Genomic DNA, 14259 nt, shown 5'->3' on the forward strand with positions numbered 1-14259 from the left:
GTTAGCAAACATTACTCTACCGGGTCCTATGTCTTTTATGGTGAGTGACTTGGAGGATAAACAATCACAACACTGTATTGCTGAGAATAAGAACGTGAGCGGGAAGGAGAGATTGATTGGGAATGATGATGTCATCTTTAAGTTACATGCCTTTCTCATCAGCTGGTTTTCATTTAAGTCAGTGAGGGGAGAGACACACAAAATGTAGTTTCCCAAATGTGCTTTGTAGCCATATATGGGCAGAATGAAAGTGAGACTGTGATGACAATAGTGATTATCCCTCAGAAGATACCAGTGTAAGGTATTATGTCACTATTAGCTAGTAGCTTTACTTGCATACTGTTGTCAATTCTTTCCACAATTAGAAATCATTCATTGTGTAAAGGATTATGTCTGTAAAGTTTAAGTACATTTCTGTAAATATGCTCTTCCTATCATTTACAGTTTGTTTTTTTTCAACCAAATACTAGTCATGGTATTGGGAACTAGCATGTGCTTTTATTCATAAACAGTGGCTGGTGACACAAACTGTTATCTGCACTGTTACAATAACTTATTCTGAATTTGGTTTCGCCCCAAACAGAAGCATATGCAGTGCATTCACAAACAGATTTTTATAAAGTCCTCTGTTGTCACAAAATGAAAAAAGTGACAGTTATTATCGGACTGGAATCTCTAGTTAAGAAATGACAGTTTTCCTGACTCCTTTGAGATTTTCAAAGATCGTTTAGGGTCACATTTCTTCATGCATGCTTATTAGGTGCACTTTTGTCCATTTTTTTGTTTCTTTGTTCATTTTCAGGCCATTTATGGGAGTGAAAGATTATGTGATTAGAAAGAGAGAGTGAACCCCCTTTTGTTCCTGTCCAAAGTGTTTAGCTGTGACAGACGCAGTATGTGTTCATGCATTGAGTTTACAACAGTTCTCCATCAACCTTGGTTATGTAATTCATGTATCAAGGAGAAACCTACCCTTATAATTCAACTAATAACACCGATGGAGACAGCCAGACGGACAGACAGATGGATACACCAAACATCAAAGGGGATCAGCTTGTACCCAGCTCAAGTTCTATTTGTGAGTCTGCGGGTGTGTGTTTGTTAGTGTTAAAACCATTGTCTAGATGTATCAACCTTTTTTTTTTTTTCTCAAACGATTTAAGGTTACTTTAATGTACTCTCTGTGTGCTCTTTCCTATTATCCTCTGTTCTTGTTATCTCTATATATGGTATCTTCTCTTGTATTTTGGTTTGTCCACTGTCTGCGTGGACACTTTTGCTATCTGGAATATCAGAACATATGCCAGCTCTGTACTATGCCTTGATCTGTGGCATTTCAAAAAGCCACTTTGCAGATGGTCAGAATGGTTTTGATGGCGAGTGTAATTTAACCCTGCTGCTGACACGGCTCCACATCATGTCATAACACTAGAGGTGACTGCTGCATGCACATCCTGACACACACACACACATACACACACAGCAGCAGTAGCAGCGAAGCAGATTGCACACCACAGGTTTCACAGAAGAGCCTCTTACCACATTCTTACCAGCTAGAACTGACTGTATTGTACAATTTCAAACAGATTCAGATTGACTCTATAGCAGCCTGAAAACTGAGATGATATCATTTGTTTTAGTTGTCTACACAGCAGAATCTTTTATGTTCTGTTTTTATTACTGTAAGTGAATAAACGTTAGACAGGACAGTTGACTATCTGAGATTGATTACATTTTGAGGGTAACCTTCTGCTTTCTCATGCCTGTACTTCTATCACACAGGAATGTGTAAACTGTTGTGCTCTTACTCATGTTGGACAGAGAGAAAATGTGAAACTTAAGCTATATGTTTTAGTGTTTGACAAATAAAACCTGTAGAGAATGTTTTTGGATGTTAAAGTCTATATACAGAGGGCTGAAGTAGTTACATGTGGATCCATGGCCTAGTTTATGTTTATGGGTCAGTATTATGCATGTAAACAGGGCGGTCGGTTACATATGTTATGACTTCTGGGTTCGTTTGTATATTACATTGAGAAGTGAGAGGCGACAAAGCAGCACAAATGACATTAATCAGTGCTGCATCAGGTAGGGACAGAGTGAAAAGAAAACATAGTGTAAATCTCTGAACTTTGTGACATTTTCTGTGCTTTGCGTGTGCATACATCTTTGTGGCTTTATTTAGCCCCTCTGAAGTCAGACTCTGGTGGGCTGCACAGATTCTTACATAACCCAGTAATAGATCTGGGGGCCGGTGGATGTTTTCACTGCCTGCAAAGGGGGTTAGGGAGTTTTGAGTGTGTGTACAGTATGTGTGTGGATACAATCATTAAGCTGTAGCACATACTGTAGAGACAGGGACATAAGACAGCTAGAGGCAGCCAGAGGAAATCTGATAGTTTTCTGTATATTCTCTGTGTGTCAGTGTGTGTGTGTCCATGACAGAGAATGTGAAAGGAAGCCGACCTGATGCATATCTGCTTTTGCTATCTTGTGTTTTTTATGTGCTAGAGGGCAGCGCAGGCACAGAGCACAGCTGATAGATATCTGATCTCATTCTTTCTAGCGTGTGTCACTGTGTGGTCAGTAAACATACTCCTGTGCATGTATTGTGATGTTAGGCAAAGGTTTCAGTATCAGAATTTTAAAGATATGATTATAGCCCAAGTAAGAGTAAAGACTGGCATATTAATATCAGTACTGTTAAGTTCATCAAGCTTCATGTTGCTATTTGTCTTTTGTTCCAGCAGTATCAAGGCATGTAGCATATTTTAGACAGGATGTCATGCATACCATAATGTAAGGATACCATGTCTGAGTAGCTTTTTACCTTCTAAATCTGACTTGTTTTAAAGGTGACACATTGATTTGTATTGTGATGCAGACAGTGGAACACCAAGGAAGTTTTGAAGTTTGTTCATGGTAACCTTTTTTTTTTCTTTTTATTAGACTTTCTTTTTTTTTTTTTAGTACAATACAATGTATACATTTAAATACAGTTCAATTAGTTTCTTTTCCTTTTTCACAGCTGTATGTGATTCTGACAAACCTCCACAGGCAACATAGGATGGAAATGAAAGAAAACAATAACCCAATAACAAACTAGAAAAGCACTTGAAGAGCACATCACCCCCCCCCCCCATCACCAAAAAATAATTTGTTCATTATGCCATTATCAACATTTTCTGAAAATTTCAGCAAAATCTGTCCATAACTTTTTGAGTTATCTTGCAAGCAAACAAACAAACAAACAAACAAACCCCAGTGAAAACATAACCTCCTTGGCAGAAGTAATCACAGCAAACAAATGTCCACTTCCAAAAATAAGGCTGTAGATATAAATGTTAGTCAGAGGTAGGATGACAACACCTTGATTAACAACATGGAGTTTTGCATCACCAATAAATATTATTGCAGCAACAAATGTAACATATGTTCCCATCTTTTAGTAAAGGTGATTTTCTGCAGCCTTAGTAACAATGTGATCTGTTCTATTTGGTAACTATCCCAAACTTTTTGAATCCATCTATTATGTTAGGGAGGTTCAGGTTTCATCCAGCTGATGGTTATAGACTTTAAGGCAGTGGTGAATAATATATTAAATGTGTATTTATCTGCCTTTCTATCCAGACCTTCGGGTGTTGCTCCCAGTACTGCCACTGTGAAGTTTTGTGGGATGTTCATTTTAAAAACCTCCTTCAGGGCATTGAAAACCTCCCTCCAAAACACACTTACTGTACTTTTCTGGACTATTGGCCGCACCTGACTATAAGCCGCACCCACCCTGTCTCTAATGTCTCACTATCGATTCATTGATGCCAAGCTTACATGGAGCAGCTCTGTTACCTTCTTCGACAGCCAGATCAATCGTTAGCCCGGAAAACATAAATTAGTCGCATCATTTTTGAGCTGCATGTGGAAAATAGTAGCAGCTTATAGACCGGAAATTACGGCAACTTAGGACAAAGCCAAAATATGTGGGTGTGATGTGACTAGCTACAGGTGCAGGTCAAAAAATTAGAATATCATGAAAAAGTTCAATATTTTTTGTCACTCATTTCAGAAAGTGAAACCCATATATTATATGACTCATTAGACATAGAGTGAAATATTTCAAGCTGTATTTCTGGAAATTTTGATGATTATGGCTTATAGATAATGAAAACCCAAAATTCTGTGTCTCAGAAAATTAGAATATTGCATAAAATCAATTAAAAAAGGATATTTTAAACAGAAATGTCAGGCTTCTGAAAAGTATGTTCATTCCTATGTACTCCAGACTCGGTTGGTGCTACTTTTACATGAATTACTGCATCGATGTGAGTGTTTTCTGAAGTTCACAGTCAACGTAGCCATCTACCGGGACATTTTAGAGCACTTCATGCTTCCTTCTGCTGAGAAGCTTTATGGAGATGCTGATTTCATTTTCCAGCAGGACTTGGCACCTGCCCACACTGCCAAAGGTACCAAAAGCTGGTTCAGCGACCATGGTGTTACTGTGCTTGATTGGCCAGAAAACTCACCTGACCTGAACCCCACAGAGAATCTATGGAGTATTGTCAAGAGGAAGATGAGAGACACCCGATCCAACAATGCAGGTGACCTGGAAGACACTATCAAACCAACCTGGACTTCCATTCCACCTGAGCAGTACCACAGGCAGATCACCTCCATGACATGACACACTGATGCAGTAATTCATGTAAAAGTGGAACCAACCAAGTCAGGAGTACATAGAAATGAACATACTTTTCAGAAGCCTGATATTTCTGTTTAAAATATCCTTTTTTAATTGATTTTATGCAATGTTCTAATTTTCAGAGACACAGAATTTTGGGTTTACATTATCTGTAAGCCATAATCATCAAAATTTCCAGAAATGAGGCTTGAAATATTTCACTCTATGTCTAATGAGTCATATAATATATGGGTTTCACTTTCTGAAATGAGTGACGAAAAATATGGAACTTTTTCATGATATTCTAATTTTTTGACCTGCACCTGTATATGGGCTCCGCAGTTCCTCCAGCGTGAACTGGAATGTTGAGGACCTATCTTGGATACTATTTCTGGTGTTCTGAAATATCTAGCAATTATTTTCCATTTGAATTCCCTCCATGTATTAGAATGTGTAACCAGATAAGCCTCAGTTCTTGGTAACTTTTAATAATAATACGTCTAAATGTCTGTTTCACCAGGTGAGTTCATGGGTGACGTGGCTCGTCCTGACAGCAAGTTCAATGGAAGAGAAGAGAGAAGTTTTCTCCTACCTGGTTCATGTTGCTAAATCCTGCTGGAACATGGGAAACTACAACGGCGTCATGGAGTTTCTCGCTGGACTCAGGTACTAAAGGAGCATCTGATGTCATCATATTCACTATATGCACGTACTTTACACACTCACCCGAAAGTATTCATCCTATTTAATAAAAAAAAAAGTGGCTTAAGAATTTCCGTTTTTTCCCTTAGGTCTCGCAAGGTCCTAAAGATGTGGCAGTTTATGGACCAGTCAGACATTGAGACCATGAGGAGCCTGAAGGATGCCATGGCTCAGCATGAGTCTTCCTCTGAGTACAAGAAAGTTGTCACCAGAGCTGTCAATATCCCAGGATGCAAGGTGGGTCACCAACACAGGTGACATTTAGAATATAATGAAGTTTGTCACATCCATCGGTCCAAAATCAATGCCTGAAGTGATTTGTTTCATGAAAATTGTTCAATTATTCCTTAGATCTGACCACAGGAAAAGTCAAATGAAACTGTAAAATAATAGCTACACTAAAAGGACAAAAGTATTGGGACACATTGAATTCAGGAGTTTCTTTTTTAACAGGGGTCTGGGATACGAAACAACAACAACTGTCATAATATAGTTTTGCATTGTGCTTAATGTCATTGCATTGTTTAGTTTTGTTTAAATTGTGATCTTTACTTCCAAAAAGCAAGAGATGGTTTTTACTTAATTTCTCTCAACATTGATTTTTTTTTTTCATCCTTGACTATGATTTTAAATATTCTGCCTCTAAATTTCTTAAATATTTTTCGTGCTCTGACTGTAAATAATAATTTTCTACCACAACTAATCATCTATTTTCTTCACATCTCACTTAGGAAGAAAAATCTCCCATTAAATTTTAAAGAGATATTAATGTTTATAAACTATATGGACAAAAATATTGGGACACATCATGGCTACGGTTCTGTTCATGCTGATTTAAGATATAAACATCAATATTTCTTTGAAGTTTAATGGGAGATTTTTCTTCCTAAGTGAGATGTGAAGAAAGTAAATACTTAGATGGGGTAGAAAATAATAATTTACAGTCAGAGCATGAAAAATATTTTAGAAATTATGTAAAAATTATGACATTTGTCATTATTGTTTTGTGGCCCAGACCCCTGTCAGAAAAGAAACACCTGAATTTTGCATGTCCGAATACTTTTCTCCATATAGTGTATAATGGATTGTATTTTTCATTTAATATTCTATCTGTACACTGTAGGTGGTGCCTTTCTGTGGGGTTTTTCTTAAGGAACTAAGTGATGCATTGGATGGAACTGCAAGCATCATAAGCCTTAAACCACCTCTAGATACTACAGAGGACTCAATAGAGGTAAAGCAAAACATGGATGAATTCATTCAACTTTTAGTGACGATGAAAAGTAAAGGACTATATAAACACACATGCACATATAGTTAATAGATCAGGTTGTGTCTGGTTTTTATTCCCCAAAAAACATACTTTAGTGCCAAAGAATAAACCACTAGCTGAACTTTCTCACTACCTTTTCCATTGACTGTGAGACTGAGACCTCCCCCCTACATCAGTGTATTTCACCCTGTATTATTTTATTTGTCTGCCTGTGGATAGTTTGTGTCTGACTACAGCGGCCAGCACAACTTTATGTCACGGTCTGGTCCAGATGGACTACATGTCCCAGAAAAAGAAGCAACTGTCAGCAACATCCTTCAGATAATCAGGTACTATGTTTTGATCTATTACCAAAAAACGAACAAGTTCCGTTGTTGTTTTTAATCAAGGTCTTTTTTATTTTCAAATATAAAATAAGAAACATACAACTTGAACATCAAACCATCATATATACATATAGACCGCTGCCACTTACGTCATCAATATCAGAAGTAAACAGATACGCCGCCATATTGGAAGACGAGAGTGGAGGCAACAAAGTGACAGACTGTGTTTAGCAGCTGCTTTATCAGTGATAAGATATCTCAAATGGGTTATTAGTGACAGTTTATCGTTTATAAATGGCAGACTATTTTCAAACTCTGAACCCTGGTGAAAGGCAACGGTATGCTGGGAAACTGGCTGTGATTGATGGGTTTGACTCTTACAAAGACACGTGCTGAGTGGGAGCAGGAACACCTAAAATTAATAACATATCACTTCTACCTTCACCTGTTGTGGCTCTTGAGTCATGGTTCACTGCACTGCCCGGACACCGAGGTCGTCCGCCGGCCAGAGCAGCGCGCCGTACCCAGCCCTGTTTGAACCCTGGGGCTCGGCGCACAGCTCAGCCGGCTCTCTCACCCGAACCGCAACCCAAGAACCGCAATATGTACCGAACCGTGGATAACCTGTACCATCCCTATTGTTCACCACTTTTAATGGTTATATGTAGCATACAGCCAACCGTAGGTCTACTACCATACTCGGTACTCTGTCTCTGGGCACTGAGTTCCTCATATTTTTCTCTCTGGTTGGTTAAAACAGAGGGGATCCTGTAGAAAGACTTCTTTTCACCATGTCCCACTCTGTTTGAACAGCCTATTACTGCGCAGAAGTTAACCATGACTACAATTATTAAGTACAATTATCTGTCGAACAAGCCAGGCACTGCTCTTTCTAGCTTGTGGGTTGTCTTCCAATATGGCCGCATAAACATGTATCATATTTATCACCCCTGACGTCATGTGACAGCGGCCTATGTATACCCACCCTTCCCCAAGTACTGCACCCTCATTAAGTTTATATACAGGTGGACATAATATACATACATACATAAATATATAAACCCCCTTCAAATATATACAAGTTATAATGTTTGATCATGAGCATATGTTTTGTCTCAGTCACCCTCCACTTTGCTGCTTTAATTTTGTGCCTCATTCACTTCTCATTTTCCTTTTTGGACCCTTAGATCCTGTAATCGTAGTTTGGAGGCAGAGGATCCTGATGATGCATCTACAAGTCCCTCTTCTACTGGCCCGTCCTCTGCGTCCAGGAACAACTCCTTCAGGGACCGCAGCCGCAATCAGTCAGTACCTCTCTTCTTTTGTGTGACATCTCAGTTTTATTTACAGCAAAACCTAAGTAAAGCCACCATTTTTCATTGTGTGGTGGCAGGTACTGGGCAACTATGGAATCACAGGAGTGCCAAAATTAAAAGGAAATAAATGTGGAAATAAAAAGAGAATCAATAAAAGAAATTTGGAAATAAAAAGAGAATCAATAAAAGAAACGTGGAAATAAAAAGAGAATCAATAAAAGAAATTTGGAAATAGAAAGAGAATCAATAAAAGAAATTTGGAAATAAAAAGAGAATCAATAAAAGAAACGTGGAAATAAAAAGAGAATCAATAAAAGAAATTTGGAAATAAAAAGAGAATCAATACAAGAATCAATGATAAAAAAAATATACAAATGCAGTCATATCATTGCTTTTGCTTATTCCATTTTGACATTGTCTTTTCCATTTGCGTTTTGACATTGTCTTTTCCATTTGTGTTTTGACATTGTCTTTTCCATTTGCGTTTTGACATTGTCTTTTCCATTTGCTTATTGTCATTGCTTTTATCTGATGGCTCAAGCTGTCAATCAAATGGCTGTGGGTGGGTCTTTCTGTCCAGGATAACTAGTTGATACCTGATCAGACGATTCTGGCTTGACAGTGGCTATGCAGTAGCTCTGTATATGTGTTAGCACTCAGCGCGGGAGACCAGAAGTAGCGTCACGGACAGGACGTAGACACACATACACATGTGTCAACTAGAACCATGTCTGCATTCGTCAGTGCAGATATTTCTTCAAGACTTTCCATTACATCTTCCACCAACCTTAAAATATAGTCCGTTGGAAAATTTTCCTCCACATATCGAGCAATTGCTAATAATTCTCGTTGAACGCCTCTTCTCAATTCGTCCACGTCAACCATATTTAACTTTCCCTCTTTTTACTTCAGATAAATGTGTATGTGTGTCTACGTCTTGTCCGTGACGCTACTTCTGGTCTCCCGCGCTGAGAGCTAACACATAAACCTAGCTACTGCATAGCCACTGTCAAGCCGGAATCGTCTGATCAGGTATCGACTAGTTATCCTGGACAGAAAGACCCGCCCACAGCCATTTGATTGACAGCTTGAGCCATCAGGTAAAAGCAATGACAAAACGTAAATGGAAAAGACAATGTCAAAACGCAAATGGAAAAGACAATGTCAAAATGCAAATGGAAAAGACAATGTCAAAATGCAAATGGAAAAGACAATGTCAAAATGCAAATGGAAAAGTTCAACGTCAAAACGCAAATGGAAAAGACAATGTCAAAATGGAACAAGCAAAAGCAATGATATGACTGCATTTGTATATTTTTTTATTATTGATTCTTGTATTGATTCTCTTTTTATTTCCAAATTTCTTTTATTGATTCTCTTTTTATTTCCAAATTTCTTTTATTGATTCTCTTTTTATTTCCACATTTCTTTTATTGATTCTCTTTTTATTTCCAAATTTCTTTTACTGATTCTCTTTTTATTTCCACATTTATTTCCTTTTAATTTTGGCACTCCTGTGATTCCATAGGCAACAACTTTGGAATTCACATGGAGTTATGGACTTGTTTAAGTTTACTGTGATTTCAGGCACATCCGTTTCGTTAAAGGTTCTGAAAGAATCTGAAATCGTTGGGTGTGAGAATGTTGTTGGGCGATGGAATTAAAGGGCATATAGTACAGTGTGTTCAAGGCACTTTATCCACTGCATACACCACATGTCAGTGTTTCGCTTTGTGGAGCAGCACAATTTCCAGATTTCTGAGGAACAATAATTGTAATAAATGTTCTTGGTATGTGTTAAGTGGGAGTTGGCAATCTGTCTGGTAACTCCTGAACCATTTGCGCTATTCACAAAAGTCAAACGGCATCAGAAAGCTGAGATCCTGAACTTCTCAGTGTTGGACTCTATTACAACTAGAAAGGAACTGTTTCAGAGACTTCCACACAGGCTAAAAAACGTTTGAAATAACAAAAAATATCAAGCCATAATATGGACACTAAATGTTCAAGACCAAAAAGCATGTTTGAGCAGATGTAAAATAGTTGAAAGTTTATTTTTGCAATCTCAAAAAGTTTTGTTATGGACATTAACCATTGTTTCTGATGATAAATATGCTAAAAACTTCAAGTCTGTTTTTCTTTTTTACTAAAACACACTGTTTTAAGCATTTATTATTTATCTTAATGATAATTAACGGCCAGATACTGCAAGTTAAGTTCTTCCTGAAAATAAAGGTGCAAAAGAATTGGCAAAAAAGACATTTTCTGACACATTTATTTCATAGAAAACATGAAGACACCTAGGCATCCTGTTATAATGGCAGCCTTAAAAGGGTTAAAAAAAAGCTTACTATTGCATACTATTGTCCAAGTGTGTAGTATATACTTTCACTCACTCATTTATACTTTGATTTCAGTATAACTTAGTATTATCTTAGCTTATTTTGAGTTTTTGATAAACTACTCCTTAACGTTTCAAATATGTCTTGAAATTTTCGTTTGAAGTTTTGACTTTTCCTTTGTGTTAGCTCTTTTTTCCCTATTCAACAAAAGACAATGTAGAAAAAAATGGTTACATACACAAAGATGCTATCATGCTGTGAATAAGTGGAATTGTTGGTACTCACAACTGAATAAAACACAATTCCATCATTAGGGCTTTTGTTGAAATTGCATTGTGAACTGTACTGGAACAGACATGACTAGTTTTTCCAAATGTGTGATGTAGTGATTCTATAGGATCTATTCTACAGTGTAATTATGTTAGAGTTGTGGCATAAGTATAATATGTACCATGGTACTGTGTAAATAACTATATATTTTGTAACTAGAACAAAAGTTCTGGGGCAGAATCAATTTGATTGCTCTGAACAAATCCTTTGCTTATTCTGGGTCTTTTTTTTTTAAAATAAACACCGCTCCAAGGTGATGAATTTGTTGAAGATCGTATTTGCAGATTGTTTCTGAGATGAGGTGGTGTTCTAATAAACACTTTGCCGGAGACAAATATAGATAGCAGGTTAGTTTCCTGTCAGGACAGGAAGGAACACAGCTCTTGTAGTTCTCACTATATTCTGACTAGAGGTTAGTCACTAACATATGAAGCTACTCGATAATAATTTTTATTCCCTGCTTAGTGAAACCTGGATAATTTTCTCAGAGTTCATAGACGGTTTCCTTTGACTCTGACTTACAATTCATCATTAGAATTCAGGAAAACAACATCGCTCCTTTTTTGGCAGGTAGTACAGTGTTCATCTGTCTCTACTAGGAAACCAGTAGATATCATCTTTCTTCTTTAAAGAAGTTTGGGAATTCTTTTCCTGTGCTCTTGATATCCTGTAGAAATGCCTTTTTCTGTCCAAGCTACTCTTTTAAGAGAATAAAAGTGAAATAAACCGATTACTCATATCACTTTATATCACTTTGACATCCTGAACTTTTTCCCCGTGTTTACCATATTCTCTTATCTTACTCTTTTTGCTCATTATATATATTTGTCCCCTTTTCCCATTCTAGTTCCCATTCGTTTAGGATCTCATCAGAATCAAATCGTGTCTTGTAAGTGGTTATGACAGTTTTAGGAGTTTTTAATATTATGATTAACATAATTTAAGTAACAGCTTGTTTAATCGTCATTTGCACTTACAAATGCATGATGCTTTTTTGCCTGTTCAGCCCCTCCACTACAGTACATAGTACATTTTGGCGGTGCTTATGTTACTTTAGTGGCAGGTTCTTTCTTAATAACCCTCATTTTGGGTGGATCTTACTGCATCGTCTGAATAAAAGTGCTTTAACAAACTTGCTGGGAAAGAGACTTGTGCATGTGCAGTTTCCCAAAGGAGTCAGTTTTTAATGTTTTGTCAAAACTTCTCCTCTCTCTCCAAACTGCTCTGTTGCTCTGGGAACCTATTCATCTTCAGGTTCATGGTGGGAGATTTGTCAGATTCAGAAAGTGACTTGTCATCCGAGCCAATGGTTAAGGAGGTAGAGTTTCAGGGGACTGAGGAGACCCACAGAGCCTTCTGCCATGGCACTGAGCTCATTCCATGGTAAGACATTTACACCCACACAAACTGCCTTACAAAATAACTCTGCACACACTCCATAGTCTTTGGATTTCCTTTTTTTTAGGTACGTTTTGTCACTACAACCAGACATTCATCAATTCCTGTTACAAGGAGCTACAGTCATCCACTATGACCAGGATAGCCACGTCACTGCCCGCTGTCTGCTACGACTACAGCCCGACAACATAACACTCACCTGGGGTAAGATAACACACAGTATCACAAACGGTCTCAGTCAAATAGGTGCTTCTATGAAAGTGGGTTTATTTTGGTACCTGGGAATTTGCCAGCTTTGTAAACCCAATAATAAAAGAGAAATGTAGATATATTTCCCCCCAGGATGTACCTAATGATGACCTCAGATTAAAGCAAAAAAATTATATTCTTAGTCTGTGCCATTCCAAAATTAATGAATTTTTAAGAAAATATTGGGGCCAAAAATAGGATCAAAATTGGGACATAAGCTACCTAGGTGTCAGTGCATTTGATCTGGACCACATGGCTTGAAATGGTCTTATATACCGCTATAAATAAAGACACTGTGTTCAATTTGAGGATCCTAGTGGTTTTTCTAATCCAGACATGTGGGTTTTTCTTGAATCGACAGTCTCATTCCAGGTTTTGTGTGTAACAGATCATGTCCACTTGCGTTACATGCAGAACCTGCCCATTTAATCACAAATAAATCATGAGTGATTTGGCAATAGCGGTCGTTTTTGTGAAACACTCTGCTTTGCATATTTACTTTGATTCCCAAAATGTACCTGTGAGAGAATTAAAAGATATTCGAAAAAATAGTAGCGCGTAATTTTCGTGTCCTTTTGACCGTGTTACATGCAGATTTTTGTATTAAAAAATATACAAATGTGTTTTATCTGAAAAATATTTTCCCTTTTATCTCAGTAAAAATTTATTTTTAAAATAGACCCAAAGTGCTTCCAAACTTGCTTCATAACATTAGCCTACATCTGGTTTGAGTTTTTAGCCCCCTTATCCTGTTTTTAGGGCTAGTTTCATAGAAGCACCCAAATATGAAAGACGTCAGTCTGCTTTATCTGTGTCTTTGCAAGTAATGTTTTCATTCATATTTGGCAAAGAGTAAGGTAGGTTCCGCTTTGTTTTTGTTCATCTTTTGATAAATGGCTTAGTGCTTGTTACTAAATGAAAGATTTATGTGGCATATTATTCTCACAGTGGGATATTTTCTTTGTCATAGCACAACGATGAGTGTGTTTACATCATAACCAGGCCAACTCTCTTTGACTTCTCATTATTACTTTTTAAACAAATGGAAAACAGGCACAAACACATTTCCTGTGTCATTATCTTGTTGTAAACATATTGTAAATGTGTTTACAGGTTGTAAATGCGTACATATGTGAACACCCTGCTCAATTTCCTTTGCCTTTACTACATTTCAAACATATCGTAAATGTGTTGATCTATTGCAGGTAAGCCTCAGAGCGGAGGCGCCTCTCCTACTGAGCAGCCTCTGGGATTAGGACAGCCGGTTGTGGCAGGACTAGCAGAAGGCTTGTTGGACTTGGGGGTGGTGAAGGTTTGTTAAAAGTCAATAATTTTCTCAATAAAATTCTCACAAGATCAGTTTGTGTTTGAGTAGCACATAATACGACGGTCATCACTTAAATTGCACTGACAACATTGTGTGTGTTTGAATGTGTAGGCTGTGTTCCTGGGTCATCAGGGAGTGGACGTCCACACTGTGTGTTTGCAGAACAAGCTGAGCCAGATGACGGTGGAGGAGAATGGTCTCAGCCTCCTCTATGGTCTCAGTACCACTGATAATAGGTGAGAGGGTTATTAACAATACAGTCGCTGAAAAAATTATCAGACCACCCTTGTTTTCTTCAATTTCTTGTTCATTTTAATG

General features: G+C 37.6%; 1 protein-coding gene across 2 annotated transcripts in view; it reads left to right on the plus strand.

Annotated features, from left to right (window-relative positions):
* The window catches only part of plce1 (phospholipase C, epsilon 1), a 120500-nt gene that overhangs the window by 67483 nt on the left and 38758 nt on the right, over positions 1-14259 (plus strand). For both annotated transcript variants that reach the window (XM_030163130.1, XM_030163131.1), the window contains 9 exons: positions 5199-5344; positions 5470-5617; positions 6504-6614; positions 6873-6982; positions 8167-8283; positions 12222-12350; positions 12433-12569; positions 13820-13926; positions 14053-14177. In XM_030163130.1, the coding sequence (XP_030018990.1) occupies positions 5199-5344; positions 5470-5617; positions 6504-6614; positions 6873-6982; positions 8167-8283; positions 12222-12350; positions 12433-12569; positions 13820-13926; positions 14053-14177 (1130 nt within the window). The remainder of the gene's footprint in view (positions 1-5198; positions 5345-5469; positions 5618-6503; positions 6615-6872; positions 6983-8166; positions 8284-12221; positions 12351-12432; positions 12570-13819; positions 13927-14052; positions 14178-14259) is intronic.

The sequence above is a fragment of the Sphaeramia orbicularis genome, chromosome 19 (genome assembly GCF_902148855.1).
Source record: "Sphaeramia orbicularis chromosome 19, fSphaOr1.1, whole genome shotgun sequence".
NCBI classification, from domain to species: Eukaryota; Metazoa; Chordata; class Actinopteri; order Kurtiformes; family Apogonidae; genus Sphaeramia; species Sphaeramia orbicularis.